At 37.2% G+C, this 24,394-nt stretch overlaps 2 protein-coding genes and 1 pseudogene across 3 annotated transcripts; 1 reads left to right on the plus strand and 2 right to left on the minus strand.

Annotated features, from left to right (window-relative positions):
• Positions 1 to 1,050: 1,050 nt before the first annotated feature.
• LOC110754804 (uncharacterized) lies at positions 1,051 to 5,145 on the plus strand (annotated as a pseudogene). The gene is made up of 11 exons (XR_015836766.1): positions 1,051 to 1,485; positions 1,668 to 1,812; positions 2,029 to 2,094; positions 2,369 to 2,494; positions 2,584 to 2,826; positions 3,123 to 3,228; positions 3,421 to 3,549; positions 3,686 to 3,735; positions 3,838 to 3,935; positions 4,019 to 4,303; positions 4,413 to 5,145. The product of XR_015836766.1 is annotated as an uncharacterized LOC110754804 (transcript).
• An 11,866-nt stretch (positions 5,146 to 17,011) lies between these two features.
• LOC110754808 (uncharacterized) lies at positions 17,012 to 18,595 on the minus strand. The gene is made up of 2 exons (XM_021955915.2): positions 18,461 to 18,595; positions 17,012 to 17,904 (listed from the first exon to the last, which is right to left on the minus strand). The coding sequence occupies exon 2, from the start codon at positions 17,877 to 17,879 to the stop codon at positions 17,205 to 17,207; it is 675 nt and encodes a 224-aa protein (XP_021811607.1). The 5' UTR covers positions 17,880 to 17,904; positions 18,461 to 18,595; the 3' UTR covers positions 17,012 to 17,204.
• A 673-nt stretch (positions 18,596 to 19,268) lies between these two features.
• On the minus strand, positions 19,269 to 24,133 carry LOC110754811 (subtilisin-like protease SBT5.4). The gene is made up of 11 exons (XM_021955920.2): positions 23,866 to 24,133; positions 23,633 to 23,742; positions 23,440 to 23,537; positions 23,153 to 23,317; positions 22,706 to 22,811; positions 21,381 to 21,915; positions 21,124 to 21,221; positions 20,783 to 21,034; positions 20,554 to 20,668; positions 20,231 to 20,444; positions 19,269 to 20,140 (listed from the first exon to the last, which is right to left on the minus strand). The coding sequence occupies exons 1-11, from the start codon at positions 23,947 to 23,949 to the stop codon at positions 19,596 to 19,598; spliced, it is 2,322 nt and encodes a 773-aa protein (XP_021811612.1). The 5' UTR covers positions 23,950 to 24,133; the 3' UTR covers positions 19,269 to 19,595.
• Positions 24,134 to 24,394: the final 261 nt, after the last annotated feature.

Here is a 24,394-nt window from a genome sequence, read left to right on the forward strand (position 1 = left end):
TAGGCAAGAGGCATGGAAGCATGGGCCAACAAGGTAAGCCCAGTGTCAACAATATGACGATATTTCCGTTCTGCCAAACTATTTTGTTTAGGGTGATGGGGACAAGAAATGTGATGGTCAATACCATGAGTAACTAAAAATTTTGTTTAGGAGCATGCGTAACAAACAAAGAAGACTGAAACATTAGCTTAACACTTTTCCCTAAAGGACAACAATGACAAGTAAAATTATTACAAGTCTTAGTGCCATCAATAGACAACTTATTTGTAGACAATAAAAATTTTAAAATAGGAGACGAAGGATGACCAAGGCGCAAATGCCAAACAGGACCAGCAACACAAACACCAAGATATCCTATACCAAAAAATGATTGGGATAAAATGTGAAGAAACAGTTATCATCCCGTGAAAATTTATTAACGGACAACAAATTACAAGAAGCAGTAGGGCAGTGAAGGATATCAATAAGAGAAAAAATAGAGTTGTTAAGAGGAAGACTAGAGGAGCCTATATGGGTGATAGGCAAACCTGTTCCACCAAGAACATCATCGACATAATCATGGTCATGATATTCTAGGGAAAGAGACAAGTTACCCATATCATTGGTGATATGAGACTTGGCCCCAGTATCCACAACCCAATTAGGAGGACGAAGAGACGAGGATTGTTGAGCAGTCATGTCAGTAAGGCGTTGAGTAGGCACCCGACCTACATACGACAAGTTGAGACGATTGTAGCAATCCGATGCAGAATGGCCATAACATCCACAAACTAATTTTATATAATTTTTTTTTTAAAAAAAAAAGTCCACAAAATAATTTTAAATAATTAATTACTATTTATTAAGTAATTTATGAAATGAGTAAAATATTTAAATATTTACCAAAGAAATAATACTTAAAATATAATTATTAATTAAAGTAATTAAAAAAAGCTAAGATATTACTTAATTACATATATTAAATTAATGACGTTGGCAAAAAAAAAAAGTATAGAACTAATTTTATATGTTAAAAATTCAAATTTTTAATTTTTTTCTTTAAAAAAAAAAGCGAGAAAACCTCTCCCGACGAAAGTTCGTCGGCACAGGTATATCTCGGCAAAAATTTGCTGAATTAGACCTCTCCCGACGAAATTCACTTTTGCCAACGAATGTTTGTCGGGATCGATCTAATCCTGCAAATTTCGCCAGGATATACCTGTGCAGACAAATAGTCATCGGTAGAGGTTTGAAAAATCGGCCTAGGCGGCCTGGGAAGGTCAGGGCGGCGCTGGGAGGGTCAGGGCTGCGCTAGGAGGGTCTGGGCAGTGCTAGGCGGGTCTAGGCGGCGCTAGGCGGGTCTAGGCGGGTCTGGGCGGCGCTAGGCGGGTCTAGGCGGGTCTGGGCGGCGCTAGGCGGGTCTAGGTAGGTCTAGGCGGCGCTAGGTGGAGCTAGGCGGCGCTAGGCGGGTCTGGGTGCCAGGGTGGGTCTGTCGCATTTTTCCAGGTACGTGTGCCATTTTCTTTGTTGAAGCCGATATTTCGAGCAAGAACTGTATCAGATGCACCACCTTTTGACCCCATCAATATTGTGTCATTGCAGACACATTTCTGCAGCCACTTTCTTTTAGTCTATTCTTTCACTTCATTTTCTTCTATGTTTATTGATGGGATTCATAATTATGGCAGCTCATGTTTAGCAAGTTTAAACTTCCTTGGAAATGGGGTCTGCAGATTTTTGTTCCTTCTCTTCTTCCGTCTATAAATTAAATTGGCTTTGCTTCTGCTGAGCCACAGGCTGTTTCTGGGTTCTGCAGATTGTCCTTCTTTGACTGTAAGTTGCTATATGATATCTTTATTACATTTTGTTTTGATGATGAGTTACTTAAGTTCAGTATGTTGAAAGAATGGGGTTGATTTGTTGTGTTTTTCTCCTCATATGATTGATTTACTCATCTGGGTTCTTATTGTTATATACTGATTGTGTCAAAGTTTCGTCCTTTTAAGTTGTCTTGTTGTATCACCTTAATAGTTTTGTTGCATAATTCAGGATTCGAAGAATTAATGGGTGATGTCTATATTGAAAATGAAATATCCAAAATGCCTCTCGCAGTGAGTACTTTTCAACTTTACGATTGTGCATTATTGCAAATTATCTCTACTTTTTCTGTATGTTTGTTGTATCTCTTCTCTATTGTAACCTTCTTATTCTTGATCAAGATTAGCAAAGAAATTATAATTAGCTTATCGATTTTTTTATATTTCTTTTTTATGTTATCCCACATAAGGAATAAGGTTATGGGGGTTTGAAGTTTCAATTTGGCATCTTTAGTTTTGTCAGTTTGATTTAGACCTTGTGCTTAAAGATCTAATATAGGTCCTTGTATCAGATGATACTGTGTGGAACACAAGTCTTCTTTTTGATAGTCTGGGATTCTACTCATCAATGGATGACATTTTCACCCGTCTATTGACACTGGCTAGTTAAATAAGTCGTCGATTAATTCAATTTATTGGTGAGTTCTTTCTACGATGCTTACATGTATGCACACTCATGCATCTTCTTATAATGTTATGGATGGATATGGAAATGATGTTATTGCAGAGGATCTTGCGGTCAGAGATGCTGATAGATACTCAGATGATTTGCTGGTCATTTCTGCTGGACAGCATATAAGATCATTGAGACACGGCATTTGTAAATCATTTTCTGAAGGTTGTTCATCATCTTCAAAACCTTGTAACCCTGAAACCTGTGAAAGAAGAGCCTCAGAGCCTACGGAAGATACAAGATCTGAAATTGTAGAAACCAACTTCAATTATACAGATGTCCCCTTCATTTTTAAAGGGAAATACCGTTTTGTGCTATTAGCTTTCTTCAATATCAATCTTTGAAGACTTGAGTATGCATTAAAAAACTGAGGTTAGGCAATTAATCTAGTTTTCATGAGAAAACATCATGAGCCCATCTACTTTTAAGTGAACTGAATGATTAATTGTAATATTTAATCTTTTTCACCTCCTTCCCCTTCTAGTTACAAGTGTTTATCAGAAGTATGACTTACTATAACTGTTTTGCATTTCTCAAATCTCAATCTAGTCATCTCCATCGTTCGATTGGTGATGTTGCTTCATCTTGATGTAGGTTGACACTACCATTACACGGTTTACAATTTGCTTGGAGATTGGCAATTTCTTGTTGGAGAAGTTCTGTCATGTACGTTAGATGTGCTCATCTTCAAATTTGTAGGTAAAAGAAGTATATTTCAATTATGCAAACTGATGGACTCGTATTCCATAGAGTCTATGAATAGTTTCTTTTAGTTTTAGTTCAGATTGGATTCTGTTTTACTCAGTGCAAATAATTCATTGCTTTTATTTAAAAGTCATTGTTTCATTCTTTTAGGTGCTCATAGTTGAGCTTCATTTTTGCATTTGTCAGCCTGGCATCTCGAGTACAGAAAACATTGCAAGGTTCATCCGACAATATTGGATGGTTGCCGCGCACTCCTGGCATGCCTGGTGTGGAGGATGGTACAGCAAGATTCTTGGAATTGCTTGCAGGAATAAGGTACCAAGCTAATATAATAGCTCCACTGCACTAGATGGTTGGACCTGTTAAGGAACTGTGTTTAATTTTGTTATCATATCTGTTTAGTCTATTCTTGTATATTCCTATTGCTTGTATGTCATGCTATATACTTCAGGAATGGGGAGCACACATTGCCTAGCTCATTTGTCTATCTGCTTATTCCGGGTAAAGAAAATTTATTTTTCCCTTTGGACTTTGTTCTTCTCCCCTGTTTAATCCACATTTAGCGTTGTGGCACCTATAGTTATGGGAACTTTGATTTTCCAGGCCTCTTTAGCAATCACGGCCCTTTATACTTTGTTGGAACAAAGAAATTCTTTTCGAAGATGGGTCTAGCTTGCCATATTGCAAAAATTCACAGTGAGGTAATGAGTCATTACTCTGTGATCATTGCTGACTGAGTTTTGTGAAATTTGTCTTCCCTTTTCATATGTTTTCTTGGATGAAGGCATCTGTTGAGCAAAATGCATCGGAACTCAAGCAATACATCGAGGAGCTTTAATGGGGATCCGGTAAGCGTGTGATGATGCTGGGGCACAGCAAGGGTGGCGTTGATGCTGCAGCTGCATTGTCAATCTACTGGTGTGATTTGAAAGACAAAGTTGCTGGCTTACCACTGGCACAGAGCCCCTATGGTGGCACTCCCTTGGCTTCTGATATTCTTCGCGAAGGCCAGATTGCAGACAAAGAAACCCGCAAGATCATGGAACTTTTGATATGCAAGCTAATTAAGGTACTAGCACCAATGCCTGAGCTTGTTGAAAGTTCTTTGTGTATGTACTAAACAAGTGGAGAATTATAAGTTGTGTTTGGAAACATCTCAATTCATATTTGCATTGTAGGGTGACATTCGGGCACTGGAGGATCTTACTTATGAGAAGCGAAAGGAGTTCATCATGAAGCACAAGCTGCCATATGAGCAAATTCCTCTGGTTTCCTTCCACTCTGAGGCACGCATAGCCCCTGATATGTTTGCCACAATGACACATATAGCACATGACGAACTTCCCTGGCTGCCCCTACCAAATTTTGGAACTCAAGAAGAGTCGGATAAAATTGTTCAAGCAGGACGCCAGCTACCTGTAGTGATTCCTTTATCTGCTGCAATGGCTGTGACTGCACTTCATCTACAACTCAGGTACAGGGAGAAGAGTGACGGATTGGTGACATGCCGTGACGCTCAAGTTCCAGGTTTGGTTGTGGTCGCACCGGACAGGAAGCTTGACCATGCCTGGATGGTTTATTCCACAAGGCAAAAGAATCCTAGCGATGATGATCCCTCAGAAATGCGTGAGGCCATTTTAACTATGCTTGTAGAGCTTGGAAAGTTAAGAGTAAGAGGGAAAAAGCTAGGAAATTAATCCATCCATCATACAATTTGTTTGCTTCCCATTTGTTTAATTTGGTTTGTTAAACAAAATATTCAAAAGGAAAGAGAGGAGAAATCTAACTTTTCCTCCTGTTTTTCAGCTGGCATGTATGTTTGGTGACTTAATGCATTATAGAATGCAGTGTTAGTTATTTGTATAGAATGCAGGCTCAGAGTTAGAGTTTATAAGAAATATTTGTAGTTGAGGTGTTGGTAGTCAGTTTATGTGACTTCTGATCTCATGAGTTTGATAAGACTAGAAATTGCCCTGCTTTACTAATGCTGGTTACGAGAAGTTAATCCTATAGACCAAAGAAATACTGTTTGAGGTTTAGAAAGATTTAATTTTGAATCTGGTTATTTCTGCTAAATCCTTTGATTGGCTTTTCAATTCAATTAGTCGTATGGGGTACAGTTCATATTCAAATTACATAGGTATTTTATACAAGTATATACATTTGGAATTATATGAACTTGTCTACAGAACAAATATTTGAAGCAGATTTTTGGGATCCTTTTGGATAAACAAATATACAAACTGAAATTTGGTGCAACCTTAATGGAGACTTGAGAATAAAACTTTGAGTTAAAACTGGTGGGACTAATGTGATATGATGATGAACCGAAATCAGTAATGGAATTTTAATACTGACCTGATCTGTAAAGAGCCAAATGTATGTAATAACTTAAGAATGCTGCAGCCATTTGACAACCAAAACAAATAAGGTAATGTTTTGTTAGATGCATCCATGGACATTGTCTTTTGCTGATTTCATTTACTTCTGATATGCAAGTTAATCACATGATGTATGCATTTTGCAGCTTCAGCAGTAGGACCTTTCTACAAGGAGATCCGTTTCTTGGAATTTTCAGGACTCTTGATCTTTTATCCCCTCTGTTGGTTACGTTGATGGTTCGTTTTCTCTATGCAAAGGAGAATTTGCAAGGCATACAAAAACACCACAGCACAATGATATGCCATGCTCAGTTTTGTTTTGGCGAGGATGGTAGAGTGCCCATGTGAAAAGTTTGACAGAACAGGTTCCTTATGCAACAACACATATAAAAGCGAATCAGGAGATGATTGCAGGTCAAAGCCAAAAAGGTGGCAGGCCTCTCATCTCTGTTTTACATTTGTGTTGTCGCAACTACCGGACGGTCATTCCTAAGGGAAAACCTCCTGGAGATAGTGTGACCACTTGAAGAATACTTAGCTTGCAGAATTTTCAAAAAGAACCTTATCTTTCTTGAAATCAATTGTAAAATATGCGGGCTAAAATCATGGTGAATCATTGAGTGGCCTGATCCCTTTTTGGGTGCCTTTTGTTTTTAATCCCGAAGTGAAGAATTAAAAAGCCAAATAGTTCCTCAAAGAGGCCTTGGTATGCCCTGAACTTGGGATGGGGTAGCCTCCCCTTCCCCTAAACACATGCTAGTTCTTTCACTTATACTGCAAGGTGAGTCTTGTTTATGGCAAGGAGGTGCAGCTCATTCTGGTGAATTTGGATGTAAGTATCTGATAATGATCTCAACTCCTTCCCATCTGGAATCTGCAACAATTTGTTTCTCTGTTTTTCCCACACAAAAATCTGCAGGGCCAAAACGACGTCATTAAATAACAAAAGTCACATTAGAGTAGAAGCCATGTCTGAAAGTAATAATATTGTAGTTTCCAATATGCATCAGCACTAGAAGAAACTAGTACATTCAGAGTGTTCGAGAAGGCAAGGCTAGTGACTCTTTTGGAGTGACCCTCAAGCTTCCTTGCAAACTGCAAAATATATAAATCAACGCAATGACAAACTTTTCGGGTTTGCTTCATCACAACATTGAGCATGATTTGTTTTTTTTACAAGAACAAACAAACTACCTCGTCTGAGTGGAGATTGTATATTACAATGGTGGAATTGTCCATGCCAATAGCAACTATACCGTCATCTCGGGAGTGAAAAGCAAGACATGTTGCCGCAGGTGGCGGTGGCTTGACTTTCTTCATTGTCTGCGTTGTTACGCAACAGATTTTTATGAGTACAATGAGTTAGATCATGAGAAATTTGCAAACAGAACCTAAGCATATTGACAAACAAGATTTGGGAAGTTTTGGTTGGGAATAGAAAATTTCAAGAATACTATTTGTGTTGGGTTTACCTTAAATGTTGTCATGTCAAAAATGGAGATCATCCCTCCTGGTGCTGATATGAGATATGAATCATTCTTGGACAAATCAAAGCAGGACATAGAGTCTTCAGGGTTGGTGCTGGGAAGGTCATTGTTCATAAGCTCTAAGCCACTCCTTGGTTTCCATAAATTAGGGTGAACCTTGGGAGTTGCCTACGTTCAATCAATATCATCAAAATCAAATGACCAACTGCCGCTTCGGTTTCAATTCGAAAGGAAAGAGAGGAGAAATCTAATAGGAAGGAATTATAAAGCATGTCATTCTTTACCACTCCACTAGAATTAAGGTCCTGTGGCCATTTCCAGAGAAAATGAATGCCATTTGATGCTAACACCAAAATGGCATCACCTCCATTTGTGTAGACCAGCCTTGATATAACGAGACGCTACCAAAACATTTTAAAGGCGAAATCTGAAACTTAAATATTAGATATTCCCATGCTTATATGCTCCCAGTGCATAGGCAGAGAGAAACTATAAATCAATTTCAGAATTGAGAGATCTCATATTGAATTATTTATTTTCCTTTTTCTGAAACATAGAGTACCTTCAGACAGAATTGCAAATTGAAACTTAAGTATAATATAGCCACGCGGCTATACTACTTATTATTAAGTATAAAAAAAGGAAAGAAAAAGAACCGCCGATTTTTCGAAAACTTAAATGGCGTTTTTTTTTTCCAGATTTCTTTTTCCCTGGCACATCTGGCATCTTTGCAAATACATTTTTTCAATTCTCAGTAATGCAATCTGGGTGAAATGCAGGTTTTGGATCCATAAGATGGGCAAAAAGAGTAAATAAAAAACTCCCAGAGAGATGCAAGATAATATTGCTGTTGGTATCGGTGGCAGCTTCTTAGGTCCTCTTCAAAAAGGTTTAGATGATTCTTTCCATTTTGTCAATTTATAACTCTATTTTGCAGTCTTGTTTACTATTTAGTGTGAGTTTCCTTGTGAAAATGATTAAGCTTTCTTTGGAATAAAATTTGGGTAGTGTTCACTGGTTTGATTACATTTTGCAGATCCAGAGGCTATCGAAACAGCGAGGGGAAGGCAGTAAGATGCTAATGGTATGAATCCATGTCTTGAGGCTTTTGAAGTGATTTCCCACTACTGCTGTCAAACATTGCGGATTAGCTTTCTTTTAGCTCCTTCATTTTAGGACCTACCTGATTGGAACAATGAGATTGTCTGTGTTCAAGAGTTTATTTCAGTGGCATAGTTCTTGAAGGAGGGATGCATTCATCTGTTAAAGACATGTAGAGAAGCATTTTGTATTTGATACGGCACATACGATTTTAGGACTTGGCATGCTTTTGCTTATGCTTTCAAATATTCTTTGTTTTTTAATTTTTGAAAGCAATCTGTATTCTGTGTGTTTGATTGTATTTGTGGTGGTTGAAGAAACATAGCCCATATTTAGAGACTATGTTAGATGGATTCTCTATGTAAATATTTGGTTGTAGTCTTGGAAGTTGGGTTAAGAGATTAGATGCATTCTGTACAAATCCACTAACATGGCCCATAAAGAGTGGCAGTATTCCATTTCTGATATTTGCAGTTGTGGTAGTTTCGAAGACCTTTACAACAGCTGAAACTACGTTGAACGTTTGAACCCTTAGGGAATGGATTTCATCTTCTCTTGGGTTAGTGCACTGCTAGCACTTCTTCAAGTATATGAACACATTGTTTCAGTTCAGGATTTTTGCTTAATAATCTTTGGGTTAATTTAAACAAACGTGTATGAGCTTGGGAGTGGGCGGGAATGAATCATATTTGGAATAGCTTAGTAATTTTATAATTGAATAATTTAGTCGTCAAGATGGTATGATGGAGTGAAGGTTTATTATGTCTTTGTAGTTAATCATTGATTTTGTCAGATAAAATGTAAATTTTGAATATCTGCCTGCCCCTCTCTCTTTCTCATGATTGAGCGTAACAATTTCAGGCCTGATGCAGTTGCAAAGCATTTGGAATGGTAGCGGTCAGCGCTAATCTTACAGTATGGAAATTTCCTTTGTTCTCTTGCCTTTAGTTGATTAAACATTCAGATTATCACTAAATTTAATTAACAATTTTTCATTATCCGTTGGTAATTATGAATTTATGTGCTTTTTTCTTTTCAATTTTGACGGTGCTGCTATTTATTGAGTTGATGTGGCTGAAGGTTCTAAAGATATCTTTGTTATTTCTATTTCATATTGACATATTGGAGACATCAAATCAGGTTGAGAGGAAAAATGTGAAGGTCATTTTTTGAAGAATTAAACTTAGTTTGCCTAGAGTGCAAAATGGTTCTTTTTCATTGCTCATGAGTTTGACTCAAGCTCTTCAGTTAACTGCATCTAGAATATTGGTTTTCATCACTTTTTCATCCCTTTCAATCATATTTCAATGAATTCAGATGTTGAAGAACTGTTCAACGACCATAAAGATCAATTTTCTCCGATATGAGCAGTTGAGTCAGTGCAAAACTATGAGGGACATCAGCGTAAGTTATGCATCTGCAGCGGCAGGCAAAGGTAGATGCTTGAAGATGTATTCTCCTTTGAGACATTAAACAATTTAATTTTCATCAAATTGACTGTAATGTTTAACTCAAGTAAATATGCATTTCATGAACCCTCATAGGGTTCCTCCTGCTTGTAGATTGCCACTAATAACCGATACCCTCCGATTTCTTATATAGAGATGAGATTTGATAAACATCACAGAAAATAGATCAGTGCTTCATGTAGCTCTTCATGCTCCAAGGGATGCAGTCTTGTTTACTATTTAGTGTGAGTTTCCTTGTGAAAATGATTAAGCTTTCTTTGGAATAAACTTTGGGTAGTGTTCTCTGGTTTGATTACATTTTGCAGATCCAGAGGCTATCGAAACAGCAAGGGGAAGGCAACTGCATTTGTAAGTACTTACGTATCAATTTTTAAGTGATTATTTTCCAGTTCTCTATATCAATGAATTAAGAGCCGGTAAAATGCTAATGGTATGAATCCATGTCTTGAGGCTTTTGAAGTGATTTCCCACTACTGCTGTCAAACATTGTGGATTAGCTTTCTTTTAGCTCCTTCATTTTAGGACCTACCTGATTGAAACAATGAGATTGTCCATGTTCATGAGTTTATTTCAGTGGCATAGTTCTTGAAGGAGGGATGCATTCATCTGTTAAAGACATGTAGAGAAGTATTTTGTATTTGATACAGCACATAGGATTTTAGGACATGGCATGCTTTTGCTTATGCTTTCAAATTTTATTTGTTTTTTATTTTCGAAAGCAATCTGTATTCTGTGTGTTTGGTTGTAGTTGTGGTGGTTGAAGAAACATAGCCCATATTCAAAGACTATGTTAGATGCATTCTGGGTGTATACTGTTTAAATATATTATTTAAGAGGTACAGCCGCGCGGCTATACCTTTAAATATATTATTTAAAGAGTATAGCCGCGCGGCTATTCTATTTATAGAAATTAAAAAAAGGGAGCCGCCTAGCCGGCCTAGGCGGCCGATGTTTCGTAATCTTGAAAGGCGTTTGTATTTTTTGGATTTCTTTTTTCCTGGCGGGTTTGGCATCTCTACAAATACATCAAGCTAGGGTTTTAGTGACTATATTGAAGACATCAAATCAGGTTGAGGGGGAAAATCTGAGGGAGAATAAATTTTTTGAAAAATTAAACTTAGTTTACCTTGACATTAAAAGTGTTGTGCCATTTAGTGAGCCATTTACAGTGGACCCTCAAAATCCACCCCCTGAGAAGGACTACAATGTTTACTTTAAAACTTTCAAAGATGGAATTACAGGGAAGGAAATCCTCGAACAAGATCCTGTACCAGTGTAATGTTTTGCATACATAGAGCTCTAATTTCAACCTTAACTCTGTAAGTATAATGGAGCTTAATATACTTCCATTTTCATCTGAGATAATTCTCTCAGCAATGAGTCAATGACTAATGAGAAGAAAATCTGTCAACATATATATATATATATATATTAATTCTCTCTCTCTCTCTCTCTCTCTCTCATTCTCATTGCATGTGTATATACTTGTAGCAGATGAAAAGCAGAGGCTTCTATAAGAACATACATAAGCGACCAAGATTATAAAGTTCTGTAGGACAAATCTACATGACTTAATGTTTCACCTGGGATGATAGGTTCTCACTTTCGAAAGGCTAAAGCCTTGATCACGATGAGGTCCAAACCTCCTGATTATGTATAGAGGTTTGAATTTTTTTTCAATTCAGCTGTATAATATTATTTTCTTTTCTACGTATGAGTAGCTTATATAACGTTTTCTAATGATTTTAAAAATATACGCACATAAATTATTGTATATGTGTTTGGCCCTGAATGTTAAGTTAAAGACATTGGCAGAATCATGGCTTGTAACCATTTCTGTAGTAGCGCAGCGCACACAGTTTGCAGCCTCGGCATAAAAGTGAAGATGGAGGTCAATGTCACAGTTTTATATCAAATCAAGAAGGAAATTCCAAAGATGCGGCTTATAAAACTAAGAAGGTTTCATAGAGCAAGCACTTTCTGTACACTACATGCAGATTGTAGAAGCTTACAGGAAATTGGACTATGACTAGCTATGAGGGTTATTGTAGGTCAATTTTTCATTAAAACAGTAGCCATAGCAAATCAAGGCTCACGACCAATGGAGCAAGTATTCCGGCATTAAGTATACAAGTTCAATGTAAACCAAGAGTAATTTGACCCAATTAGTGCGCGAGATTCATTTTGGAATGGAAAGTGGTAAATCAAAGTGGCTGACAATAAAGAAACAGTTAAAAGTAGTGTTCTTAAAGTAAATTATTAATCAAAGTTAAAGAAATAGAAAAGCTGAAGTTTAAACATATAAAACCACAACCGATCACCACCGAAACCTTCATAAAATTAAGGTATCACCCTCATCACTATGCTTGGCCTTGTTGTGTGACTCAAGTTCAGACCTGGAAACATCAACATAACAGAAACATTAAAAAAAAACATAGAAAAAATATCTTCAGAACTTTAACTTGCTCACCACCACCACCAGCCTTTTGTGCTCATTTTGCTTGGGCTAATCACCTATATAGTAGCAGTCTTACCACCATCATCCTCGTCTCCACCATCACATTTCTACAATCACATAGGCAATTTATAAATGTGTGATTAGTACCAACACCTAGTCAAACTATTGAAGCTTCTCTTGCATGAAGTTCAGGGACAGAAACAGAAAGACTATATTGGTTAAAAGCAAGAGAGTCTAAAACCAACAGTTTTTTGTAAAGGCCTAAGGCAAGCAACCAGGGAATCAGTTTCCTTTCCTATGAAGTTGAAATATAAACTATCTGAATACTACATTGATCCGTTTTGGCTTGGCTACTTGTTATAAGTTAGTTCTGTTAGTCGCTAGTTCATTGCTTATAGCCTTAAAGGCACAGTGACATGCACAGATATAGACTTGCACATTCATACCTGGGAATCAGAGCCCGACGATACAAGCACATTAAGAAAATGAGAAAAGGCAAGGCCTGTTATGCTTTTTTGATGACCTTTTAGCTTGGTTTTAACCTGTGAGAGGAGCAGCCAGATTCTAAGCAATCCCATATTCGCAGCGGGAGCTCTCCCAATGGAGGTAAACGGCTGGCCACGAAATGCGCTCCATTCCCATGGGCGGGGATCGAACCCCCAACCTCATGGTTAAGGAATGAGGTGAGCTACCACCACACCACAGATGAGTAATGCTATTTAGACACACAACATTGACCACTTTAGCTGACCACCTTATGCAGCATTTGATGTTTCATGCCAAGTCAATTAATTAATGTCGCCTTGTCAATTAAAAAAAAATTAAAAAACCCTAGCGTTCCCAGTAAGTGGCCTTATGGCAACATTTATTAATTGACATGGCATGACACATCAGTTGCCACATAAGGTGGTCAGCTAAGGTGATCAATGTTGTGTGTCTAAATAACATTACTCTTCATTAATTGACATGGCATAACGTATCAGTTGCCACATAAGGTGGTCAGCTAAGGTGGTCAATGTTGTGTGTCTAAATAGCATTACTCTTTATGTTTTATGTTCTTGCAGAAGTTGAATCATTTCAATTAAAAGGACAACCTCCTAGTGACACTCTCATTCCCACGGATTGATTGAAGAAACAAAAAGGTAGCTGTTGCTGCAAGAAGCTTTTTAATTTTTGTTGTTTTGATGCTTTGTGATTTCTGATGTTGTTGCTTTGATTGTTGTTGAAACTTGTAATATACTAATATCTCTCCTTCATGTTGTGTTGAATTTGTTAAATTGATGTTTGATGTTTGTCATTTGTGTGATGATGGATTGTAATGTGTTAAATTGATGTTTGATGTTTGTCATTTGTGTGATGATGGATTGTAATGTGTTAAATTCATGTGTGATGTTTGTTATTTATGATATTTGAGGATTAATGTGTGATGATGGATATTGAATATATGATGATGATAATGCTGTAAAGTTTTTAACATATGATTTTGGGCTAAAAAATGCTTTGAATATGTACAGCTTTATATGCTTTGAATTCATGTACGGGTTTATATATATGCTGTGAATTGGGCTCATAAATGTATTTTGTGTGAAATTTGGGCCAATTTCTAAGAAAGCCCAAAAATCCAAATTGAATCAAACCAAACCAATAAGTTAGGTTAATCGGAGTAAACGGTTTATACTGGCTATGGTTTGGTTCCGGTTTCCCTAATAGCCACACCGAGACCTATGATTAGGTGTCCAAGTTAGGCCCAAAATCAAACCAACCCGGACCGAGCCCAACACTGTTATATAATACAACTTTCCTATGTCATGTAGGAGAGAGAAAGAAATCCCATTTTGAATTGGAAAAGGATTTAGGGTTTTACCAAGAAGAAGCCTGAATAGGAATTCATCGGATGGCAATGGGTCGAATCGGGGGTGGGTATGCCATTCCCATCCCCATCCCCGTTAAGCTTTTTTTCCCCATTCCCGCATTCATACCTGCAATATTCATATCGGGGATTCCCCATCCCCACTTTCGTTGGGGAATGGGTTCCCCGACCCGCCCCATTACGGAAGAAAAAATCAATATAAAACTACTTTGTTGAAAGAAAAAAAATAAAATTAGGGCAATACAATGAATATATATAATATATACGTATAAGACAATATAAGAATGTTTACATATTGATTAGAACTTAACGAAATATATAAGTAGTGTGACTTAAGATTCATATAAATTATATAAATATATAATATAATGATAGAAAATATAAAATTTTGTCGGCACAATCACTTTAGTTTCATATATATATATTCTAAACGGGGAGGGTTCGGGTCGGGGATTAAAATACCATCCCCGCCCCTCCCCAAACACCATACCCAAAAAATTCCCCATACCCATCCCCATACCCGTTTTTTATCCTTCATACCCGACCCATTAGGGTCGAATCCCCGCAAAGACCCTCACCCGCGGGGAAAATTGTCATCTCTTCCATCCCATCAAACAGATGAGATAAAGTACCGGTTTGTCACAATAATATTAATATCATTATGACTAAATGATTTTGAAGTCCCTTTAATAATTGTTCAAATTAATACAAGCAATTAATTGAATATAATCGCATAAAAAAAAAAAAAATTTGAATATAAGAAAAGTAAAGTCTTAAGTCGAGAATCTTTAGTTTTTGATTTGGTCAAATGGGCTTATACTTTTGTTAGTTATAGGTCAAAACCTGTTTAATAAAATATAAGAGTTAAATTACTTTTTTGCCTCTTTTTTTATTAAAAAAAATTTCGATTAAGAGGCCCTGCCGCTTATTGAATGTTAAATATATTGTAAATATATAATGAAAAATGATAAGGAGACTATTTTTAGAGACCAACTTGTGTATCATCTCTTCTCTAATAGAGGCGAGACTCATTAATATTGGCAGACTCCACCTTTATTAGAGAGATGACATTGTTAGTATGAAAATTGGATTGTCATTTCCTAGACTCTAGCATAGGTTGAAAATTAGTTTGTTAGGAATTGTTACTGGACGTTTTGGCTCAACTCTCTCAACCCCATACTTCCGAGACCTGACCTGACCATATGAGAAACTTGACAACATGTAAATCATGACATAATCATGCATTCATTATAGAATTCCTAGTTGGAATTAGTTTCACTCAAGTATTTTTATGTTAATCCTATTTTTAATATGATTAGATTTTATCTCTTGATATTATTTCCTACTTGATTGGTCTAATTCATTTGTTTTAATAGATATTGTTTTTCTATTAAAGATTACTTGATTGGTGTCTTCACTAAGAGTCCATGTTGAATTAGAACTTATATCCTTATTGGGTCAGAACTTATATTGAAAGTTGGACAGCTTTTAGTTAGCTGCTGTGTTGGCGTCTCATGTAGAGACCTGGGTGGATCAGGTTTGGAAGTCTAAATTGAATAGAAGTTTTGGTCTATGAGGTTTCTCTCCTTGGAGAGAAAACTTGTCTTGATTAAAAGACACAAAAGTTCTTTCTTTTTTGATTGCACAGCTTTTGGACGTATTAGGGCTTTGAGTCATCCTACAGGTATTTTCAGACAAACAAGTTAGTCTCGAAAGATAATTTTCCTAGCATGACAATATCTCGTTATTATTGCTTGCCCTTTTATTTACTTCCTAGTTTAGGATTCCTATCCCACTAAATTGTGAATTTTGTTTGCCTGTAATCCTAGGGTTAGGCGTCAATACAACAACATAACATTATTCAGCCTATACAATTTTATTATTGAAGGCCAGCACCTGCGGCTTATTGAAGGCCAAAACACTTGACAAATAAAAGTAAAAATAGTATGTGCGTTATAGTCAGACATGCTTGATTAGTACTTAGTGGTTTGAAATTTTCTACAGACATGCTTGAAATTAGTGGTTTGAAATTTTCTACAGACATGCTTTTGGCTGCATGCCTTACATGTACGTATTCAAATTCAACCACCAAATTTAATACAATGTAAGAAAATTCCATAAATGATGTAAGCACGTGAGTATGTTATATCTCCTTGAAGGTTCATGTCATGCATGAGATTCATTTCATCTCTAGTTTCAACCAATGTCAAGACCTCCTAGAACTTTTTCTTTTATTTGTTGCAGAGCCAAACTTGTCCTTAAGAATCATCCTCAAATGCTAAGGGCTCGTTAGGGACTGCTTATGCTCATAAGCGCTTTTAGCAAAAGTGCTTTTATAATAAAGATGTTGAAATTTTCAAGAGAAATCCAAGTGCTTCTCCAGAAAACACTTTTATGATCCAGAAACACTTCTAAAACGCTTTTAGCCCTTCTAGAGGCACTCCTAAACATATTCTATAGAAAATGCATATAACTCAATCAAAACAAGTTCTCTTGGTATCACAAACCCAAATCAAAACCAATCTGCCAATCTGTTTGGTGTCAGCTATCATAATCATCATCTTTGAGAGCATTCTCATTCAATGCTTAAGCTTACTTGAGAGGCAAGAAACAATGTGGTGGAACATAGACTTCCCGGAACTGAATTTAGCCATATGACATCTCATGAGCCTTCAAAGGCTCAAACTTTGGCTTGGGTGGCAAGGACCCAGAAGCTGCATCTGCTGCAGTTCTAAGCGTGCTGACTAGAACCTTGAAACATTAGAAGAGTTGCTCTGCGGAGTGGGCAATGGTGCTCAGGGATAGATAGCTAACCAGCATAAAGTCTATATTTTTTTTGTTATTTGATACAAGTCCTTAAGGTCATCATCCCTTGTATTTGCCTCAACACAGGAAGAAGCACCTTGAAGACCTCTTATAAATAATGTACGCACTTTGATGATATAACGTATCAACTGGATAACAAAATGAACCCATCACTCAGGAGCATAGTCTAAAATGAAACAGAAATATAATTATGAATGCAACTCAAACAAATGTTTCCATAAAAAAGGAAATTCTTACAAGATGTCATGTCTTATCAAGTTACAAAATTACCTAGAACATTTGCAGAGCCACCACACGCATCCTCAGAACACTCAAAACTATAATTGGCTACAACAAATGCATAGCTCAAGACACTCTCTAAGGTATCACAGACTAAAATCAAAACCTTTCTGCCAATCTGGCAGTAACTGCTCTTAATTTTGAATACACTTTTCCAGCAGGGGATCCTAAGATAAGGCTGCAAAGAGAATCCCTTGCAACTTTAATATTTGCAAAAGAGCCCAGTATGTGAATCTTGGTATCAGCAATCACAATCCTCGTCTTCGTAGCATTCTCGATGGCAAACTTTGTTTTACCACCTTTACCGGACAGTCTTCCTATAGCACGAGACAAATGCTCTCCACGAAGTGTTTTAACATCCTTGATCTCAAAAGACTCCACATACAGCTCATCCATACGCAAAAGGGCAATTGCATCTATCACATCAAACCCCAGCATGAAAGCCTGAACAAAATCAGAGCACTTCTGTAGATTACTCACGTCGGGTGTGTCAGCTCTAGTCTTTAACTCAACTTTGCGACCCTTGAGATTCATACGAATGTCTATCTTCATCTGTTCGTAAACTGGGGTGTAAATATCCATCCATACTTTCTTGAGAGGCGAATATCGATGTGGTGGAACAGAGACTTTCCGGAACTGGACTCGACCATCTGACATCTCATGAGCCTTCAAAGGCTCAAAAATTGGCTTTGGTGGCAAAGCCGCAGCTGCTGAACTTGGTTCAGATGGAACTGCTTCAACTTCCATGGAAACAGGAGCTTCATTGGACTGCATTTTTAACTGCTGTGACGTTTGGACCCTTCATATATTAATCAAAATTTGTTCAAATAGGAGCATAAAATCCGAAATAATGTTTACCAATCCCTAAAAAATACATCTGTTCTCACAATAAACATCTACTCTAATTCTAATTAAGCCTTATATCAATAAAAATATACAATGCAATACAAACTATCCCTGCCTTGTGTGAGAGAACCGAAACAGAGCTGTTCTCACAATTACAACCTCAACTGAAATATCCACAGCCTAAGATGCAATCATCAACTGAAATATCCCTGCTTTAAACTTACTCCAAATAAAAGGAAAATTAAATTCCGTTTCATGTGACAAAATTTTCCCAATTTAATCATAGGTGCCTGAATTTTTTTTATCGAGCTCGGAAATAGAACAAGCATCAAAATTGGCAGAGACCAAATGAAAAACACACAAAAATTTCTGTAAAATTCAACAAAGATACAAAGATCAACTGCTTTTTCAACGTACCCACGAAAACTTAGGTCACGAATAGTCTAATTTTACTAAGCTTAAGAAATGTTGGAGAAAAAAATTAAACCTTTATGATAAAAAGAGAGTACCTGTGAGTGATGCAAGCAAATTCTGACCTCCTTCTCTCTTCCTCTGCGTCTTCGTCTATATGTGAGAGAGAGGGCCACGAAAGAGGAAGAGAGGGATAGCTAGGGTTTTGCTTTTATTAATTTCTAAATAGTAATTTGGGTTCATTTTTTGGTCGGACTGATTGTCCATGGATTGGGCCTTATTTGTTTTTAATAAGATTGGGCCTTATTTGTTGTTACATAAAAGTGAATTGTAAAAAAAGAAAAGAAAAAAGATGAAGTATTCTCCAAGAAGAAAGATTGGGCCTTATCTTTTTCACTTTTTATAGCTTTTTTATGCGAACGCATTGACTGTTAGCAAAGACCAAGAGATTGGAATTAAAAACCTATGAAATGAAGGGCCAGATCATTGTCTCTACCTAATACTTATCTTTAATCCAACGGCTATGGATAGGAATTTGGTGCACAACCATAGCTATATATAAATATAGATAAGGAATGTTGTTGTGTGGCCATAAGGTTAGCAAGTGAAGAAGCAGAGAATATGGAGAGGGAGATGGAATTTTAGGAAGGTTATGTCATGGGTAAGTGGGGAAGATGATAAAACTAATTACTACTTTTGAGTGGTTACAACTTAGAAGTAGATGAAAAAAAATGTTATCTTTCCCAATCCACCCATGCCTTAGGTTTCCTCTTATTCATCCCTCTCCTCAATTTCTCTCCTCTACTACTACAACATTTATATATGATATGTTTATTATGTTTGGTAGCTGTTCATCTATAGATTTACTCTTCTTTAGTGTCCCATCATATATTTTTGTTGTGTGTGGTGTGGTGATTAGGTTTTCCATGGTGTGTAGTTGGTTTTTTAGTTTTTCCATTTGTTTTTTCTTTGTAAGGGTTGGTATAATTTGTTGAGTGCGCATATAAGGATCTGTTTTGAGGCCAAAGATCTCATCAACCATATAAATTTCCAGCTGATTTTCTGATCTATGGAGATCTTTGTTACATAGTTTCTTTGAGCTGATCATATTCATATGGCAGCAAAATATGAAAAGTAACCATTTAAGAACATTTGTTTCATCTTTTTATTCGCTTATCGGCGCGAACTTAAGCTGACAATCAATCTAAAGTTGAATGCAAACATGGCTAAATTCTAATAGTGCTTCACTGCAAGAGGGCTCTTTACATAGTGACTGCCATCTGACCATATCAACTCTCCAAATACATACCCTTGAGGCTTACCCTTAACCTTAGCCTTCAATATAACCTTGAACTTCTTCACTTCACCAATTCTCTTAAATTTCAATCTTCTAGGTTTAATCAAAACTTCTACTTCTGATGGCTCCTTGACATGCACTCTGTATGTGCCGGGAGAACCAACATTTGTAACTTTTCTGTTTATGGTCACTGAGTCTTCCCCGAGATTAGGAACTGCAATTGAAGGGTAGTTGAAGTCTGCTAGGCTGAATGACTTGGAACACTTGTAAGTTGAGTTGGAGAATGATTTGATCATGGTTTCGTTGTATCCGCGAGCGCATAAGAAGTTCAAGTAATCGAGCGTTGTTAGGTTGTAAATTAGTCCTGGATCCATTGCTTTGTTTGGTTGAATGTGTCCTGAGCCATAAGCAAATGGTGTTGCCTTCACATAAGAAGAAGAGTCATCAAGTATTGGTTCCATGCTGTCATCCTGTGTTGTAGCTGCATGTGTAAGGAAAGTAAGTAATGCTAGAAAGGCAGAAGTGCATTTCATTTTTAACTGGTCAATGAAAAAAACTAGGTGTTGTGTACCAGTGGTCATGATTGCAGATTTAATAGCTGCCGGACTCCAATCAGGGTGGAGTGTCCTGAGAAGCCCTGCAATTCCAGATGCATGAGGGCATGACATTGAACTGCCAGTTTGCACATTAAAAGGAACCCGGCGAGTATCGGAAATTTGAGAAGTTGGCCCTACTGCTTCAGTATAAGCAGCAATTATGCTCACCCCTGGTGCAATGATATCAGGCTGAAAGTATGTAATGAAAAGTTCATGTAATATATAAACTGTAATGGTAATACCAGGGAAAGAAAACCCCATTAATTTGAACTAGAGAACAGAGAAAGTTATAGTTTACCTTTAAGATTCCCTGTTCCAGGAGGTTAGGCCCCCTAGATGAAAATGTAGCCACAAATGGAGCTGGCTTTGATCCCAATTCAGTCTTGACTCGAGTTAAGTAAGCCATAGGGGTTCTGTTATGAATAAAGTTACACACTCTGTGAGTAATTAAGACCAAATTTGATAATATATATATATATATATAAACAAAGTTCAAAAGCAAATTAGCAAGTGAGAGAGTTAAAGACTTGGTAGATTTAATGTAATCGAAGATATATTTGCCGTCAGTGTAGTTGACATGTGAAACAAGGAGCACATGAGGATCGGCTACAACATCATTTCCACTTTGCTCATCATTAACCAAGATCATTCCTACAGCACCTGCCATATCAGCCTGCCAGCTCTTCTCAGTTCTTGCATTATCGTTATATTCTCGAAGGCAAACCAAGATTTTTCCTTTCACCTTCCTAGGATCAAGGGTTCCACCCTGGCAAATTATTCTGAAGTGAAAAATGAAGCAGCTTACACATTGCTAAAGAGTAGAATCATACAACTTTTAGAAATTGATAGGTTCAAGCATTGTGCTTACGCTTCTGCAGTGGATGCATTAGCATTTTTCGCTTCTGCTGCACTGACCAATGGGTAGAACTTTTCCGATGGCAAGCCTTTAGCTGAAAGGCTAACTCCCTGGCAGAGCAAAAATGTAAACTAGTTACTGCAACTTATTATGTCTAGTAAACATCAAACAGGCATGCTGCTATTGGCAACCATTCAAACATTGAACATCCTAGTTTGGTTGTATTGGCTCGTCCCTTGTAGACACTAGGAAAGTATGCAAAATGATACCTTCAAATGCTTCTTGTTTCCAAGAGAGACATAACTTGTGAACTCCCGATCGATCGTGCCAGCACCAACTGTTAATAACCAAGGCGACAGATTTAACACTGTCCCTGGATTTGGTCCTGTATTGCCAGCTGCACTAACCACAACAATGCCATGCTTAACTGCATGGAAGGCCCCTATTGAAATTGAATTCTTAAAAAATTCTTCTGTTCCTCCACCAAGAGACACAGAGATTATATCGACTCCATCACTTATTGCAGCATCAAAGGCAGCTAATACGTCTGCATCAAAGCACTGGACACCTTCATATGGTGGCCAGCATACCTTATACGCAGCAACGCGGGCTCGAGGCGATCCACCCTTGGCAGTTCCATTGCCATTTCCAAAAACACTTACTCCGGGAACAAAGTTGCCAGCAGCCGTGGCAAGGGTGTGGGATCCATGGCCATCGTAGTCACGAGCTGTGGAAAAGGAGGAATTGAGAGGGCCAGCATACATGGCAAGACCATTGTTAAAGTACCTTGTCCCAATCAGCTTTCTGCATTAAAATGTGCCCTTTCATATATGGGAAAGATTCTCATCAAGCTTGGGTTGAACACTTGCATGACCATTAGTCCAATTAACAAACACAAATTTTCTAAAATTTGGTAAAAGCATGGTTTGAAAATTTGATATGCAGATATGCACAGAAAGCCATAGGAGGCAAAACAATAAAACGCAGAATTAGCAAGAGCACATCATTAAGAAGAGAGATAGCTTGAATGGTTCAGATAGCTAGTTATCAGCCAATGTCCCACCAAGAAATGAAAAGTGAAAAATAGGATCAAAAGAGTCGCTTCAACAGAAAGTAGATGGTGACTGGTGTTATAAAGATAAAAATCATATGTGAGAAAACCACAAAATCCAATAATGCTAAGATTTTTCTCCTTTTTTCCCCCTCAATTATGGCCTCCTAACCAATGATTGATCAACCTCTGGTACTGAGTCATTGCTTGAACAGAACAACGTACCAACTCTAGCACTAGCAGGTTTTTTTCTTTTTTCTCTGAAAATGTTTTCTAAGTTTCTTATGCACCATATGCTCATGAATATCAAAATTTAGTACCTTTTTTTTTTGGCCTTCTCACCTAAAGACTAAAACCATATGTTGCTTTTTCTCTCTAGTGAAATTGAAGTATGAAATGCAATGAAACACAACTGGATTCAAGGTACTCTGATAGAAGTAGATTTTGAATTTGAAGTTTACCTACCAGCTTTATCAATGCATTGGTTTAGAATATAATTAAAGAAAAAGTGGCTGTCAATAGATAAGACTCAAGAGGCTGGACCTGTTACAACGAACTCGCTTTGTATCATGTTGACAAATTCCACGCCACTTTGAAGGGACGGGTCCCAACCCTTCATCACTAAAGCTTTTTGATTCTGGCCAAACACCTAACACATCCCCATTGCAAGAAGCAACAGTTAACAATGTAAAAAACAATGTAGGTTTTGGCAAAGAGTGAACAAAAATTTCTCAAAAAGTTCTTCATTATTATCTTCTATCCCAAATTTGATCAAGTTCTCAAGTTACAAGTCTTAGCAGGATAATCTAAAAGCTATCAGCTTGGTGGGTTTCATTCAAAGAAATGAGTTGTGTGACCGAAACAAGCAAACACGAAACGAAGTTCCAGAAACAATGCGACACTGACAGCAGTTTACAAGTTTCATAGTTCTTGAAGAAAATAAGTAATTACTTGTGGTCTAATAAACTCGAAAAACATATAGAAGTTTACCAGTATCTATGTTTGCAATTATTGTATCTTCTCCCAACCTTGCCTTCATCCAAATGGAGTGTGAAGGAATTAGTCCATTTCTCTCCAATCCAAGAAAATTCCATGATCTAGTTGTTTCCAGTTTGCTTCCCTTGTTTAAGAAAACCGATATCACATTTGGATGCTCTGCATCCTCAAAAATACAAAGCAACTTTATAAATATTTTCCTGCAGCTTAATACCACAAACTAGGTTGTAGCTTGTATATATGAAAACTGACATTAGAAGAAAAAAATTATTACCACATACCTGCAATATCTGCAGCTTCTTCCTCTTCAAGAATTGCAGCAAAACCATTAATATGTCTAGTGTAGGAGTAGAAGATCACATCTTTGGCACTCTTATTGCTGTAAGTGGAATTCAATGCAAATAAAATAGTTTGGAACATCAATTTATATGGAAAGGACCAGAAGTTTACTTTGCCTTGTGTTAAATTCTATACCTTCTCAAGAAAGACCCCAGAAAATCATAATGAAATTTTCTCACAGAATCGAGATCCACGGATGAGGGGTCGGGGCCATGTGAATGTGCTCCTAAGTACACTATGAATGACTGCAGTACCAAAGAAATCTTAAGGTCATTGGAAGAACTCAAGTACACTTTAGAAATATGATCATCATGTTCAAGAAAACTTGTTTAGCTACAGCAAAAAGATTAAAAGAAAAACATGCTTGCCTTTTTTATGGATAGGGTAGGTGTCTGCAACAGAAAGAACAAAAGAACTGGTAGAAGCAAGGAAGGAAGAGTTGAAAGCACCATTGCTTTGATTAATCTTTGTACAAAAATGTTGGCTACAAAGCTGGTTCAAGTTTATTTCTCTGTATGACAAATTGTTGACATAACTATATAAATTTATGGCACTGATAGCTTGAAAAAGTAGATTCCATAAACAAAAAATGCTGATATGTATATGTATATGTATAAGAGAGATGTTTAATTTGATGGTGGACTGCTTTAACTTTGAGATTTCTGTTTTTTCTTCTGGCCATTGTGCTTCAATTTTTTTTTTTTTTTTTTTGGTCTGAACCATGAGGTGGTCCTAGATGGGCCCCAACTATGGGTGGCACCTTTAAGCCTTAACCACAACCCAGACTAATCCCCACTCACACCGGGTCGGCCCGTAAGGGGTAAAGTGTTGGCCAAAGTGGTGACTCCGTACGAGAGCTGCTTCAATATTTTTTAAGTAAACCAAAAGATCCTTGTT

Source organism: Prunus avium, chromosome 6 (assembly GCF_965620075.1).
Source record: "Prunus avium chromosome 6, drPruAviu1.hap1.1, whole genome shotgun sequence".
Classification (NCBI taxonomy): domain Eukaryota; kingdom Viridiplantae; phylum Streptophyta; class Magnoliopsida; order Rosales; family Rosaceae; genus Prunus; species Prunus avium.

Excerpts from the sequence above, each read along its gene's own strand:
- LOC110754808 (XM_021955915.2), bottom strand. The coding sequence starts at position 17,879 with ATGCAGTCCAATGAAGCTCCTGTTTCCATGGAAGTTGAAGCAGTTCCA.
- LOC110754811 (XM_021955920.2), bottom strand. The coding sequence starts at position 23,949 with ATGGTGCTTTCAACTCTTCCTTCCTTGCTTCTACCAGTTCTTTTGTTC. Across the intron at positions 23,318-23,439 it reads AGAAGCTGCAGATATTGCAG|AGCATCCAAATGTGATATCG; the intron begins GTATGTGGTAAT and ends TTGAGGATGCAG. Across the intron at positions 20,669-20,782 it reads GATTACATTAAATCTACCAA|AACCCCTATGGCTTACTTAA; the intron begins GTCTTTAACTCT and ends TATTCATAACAG.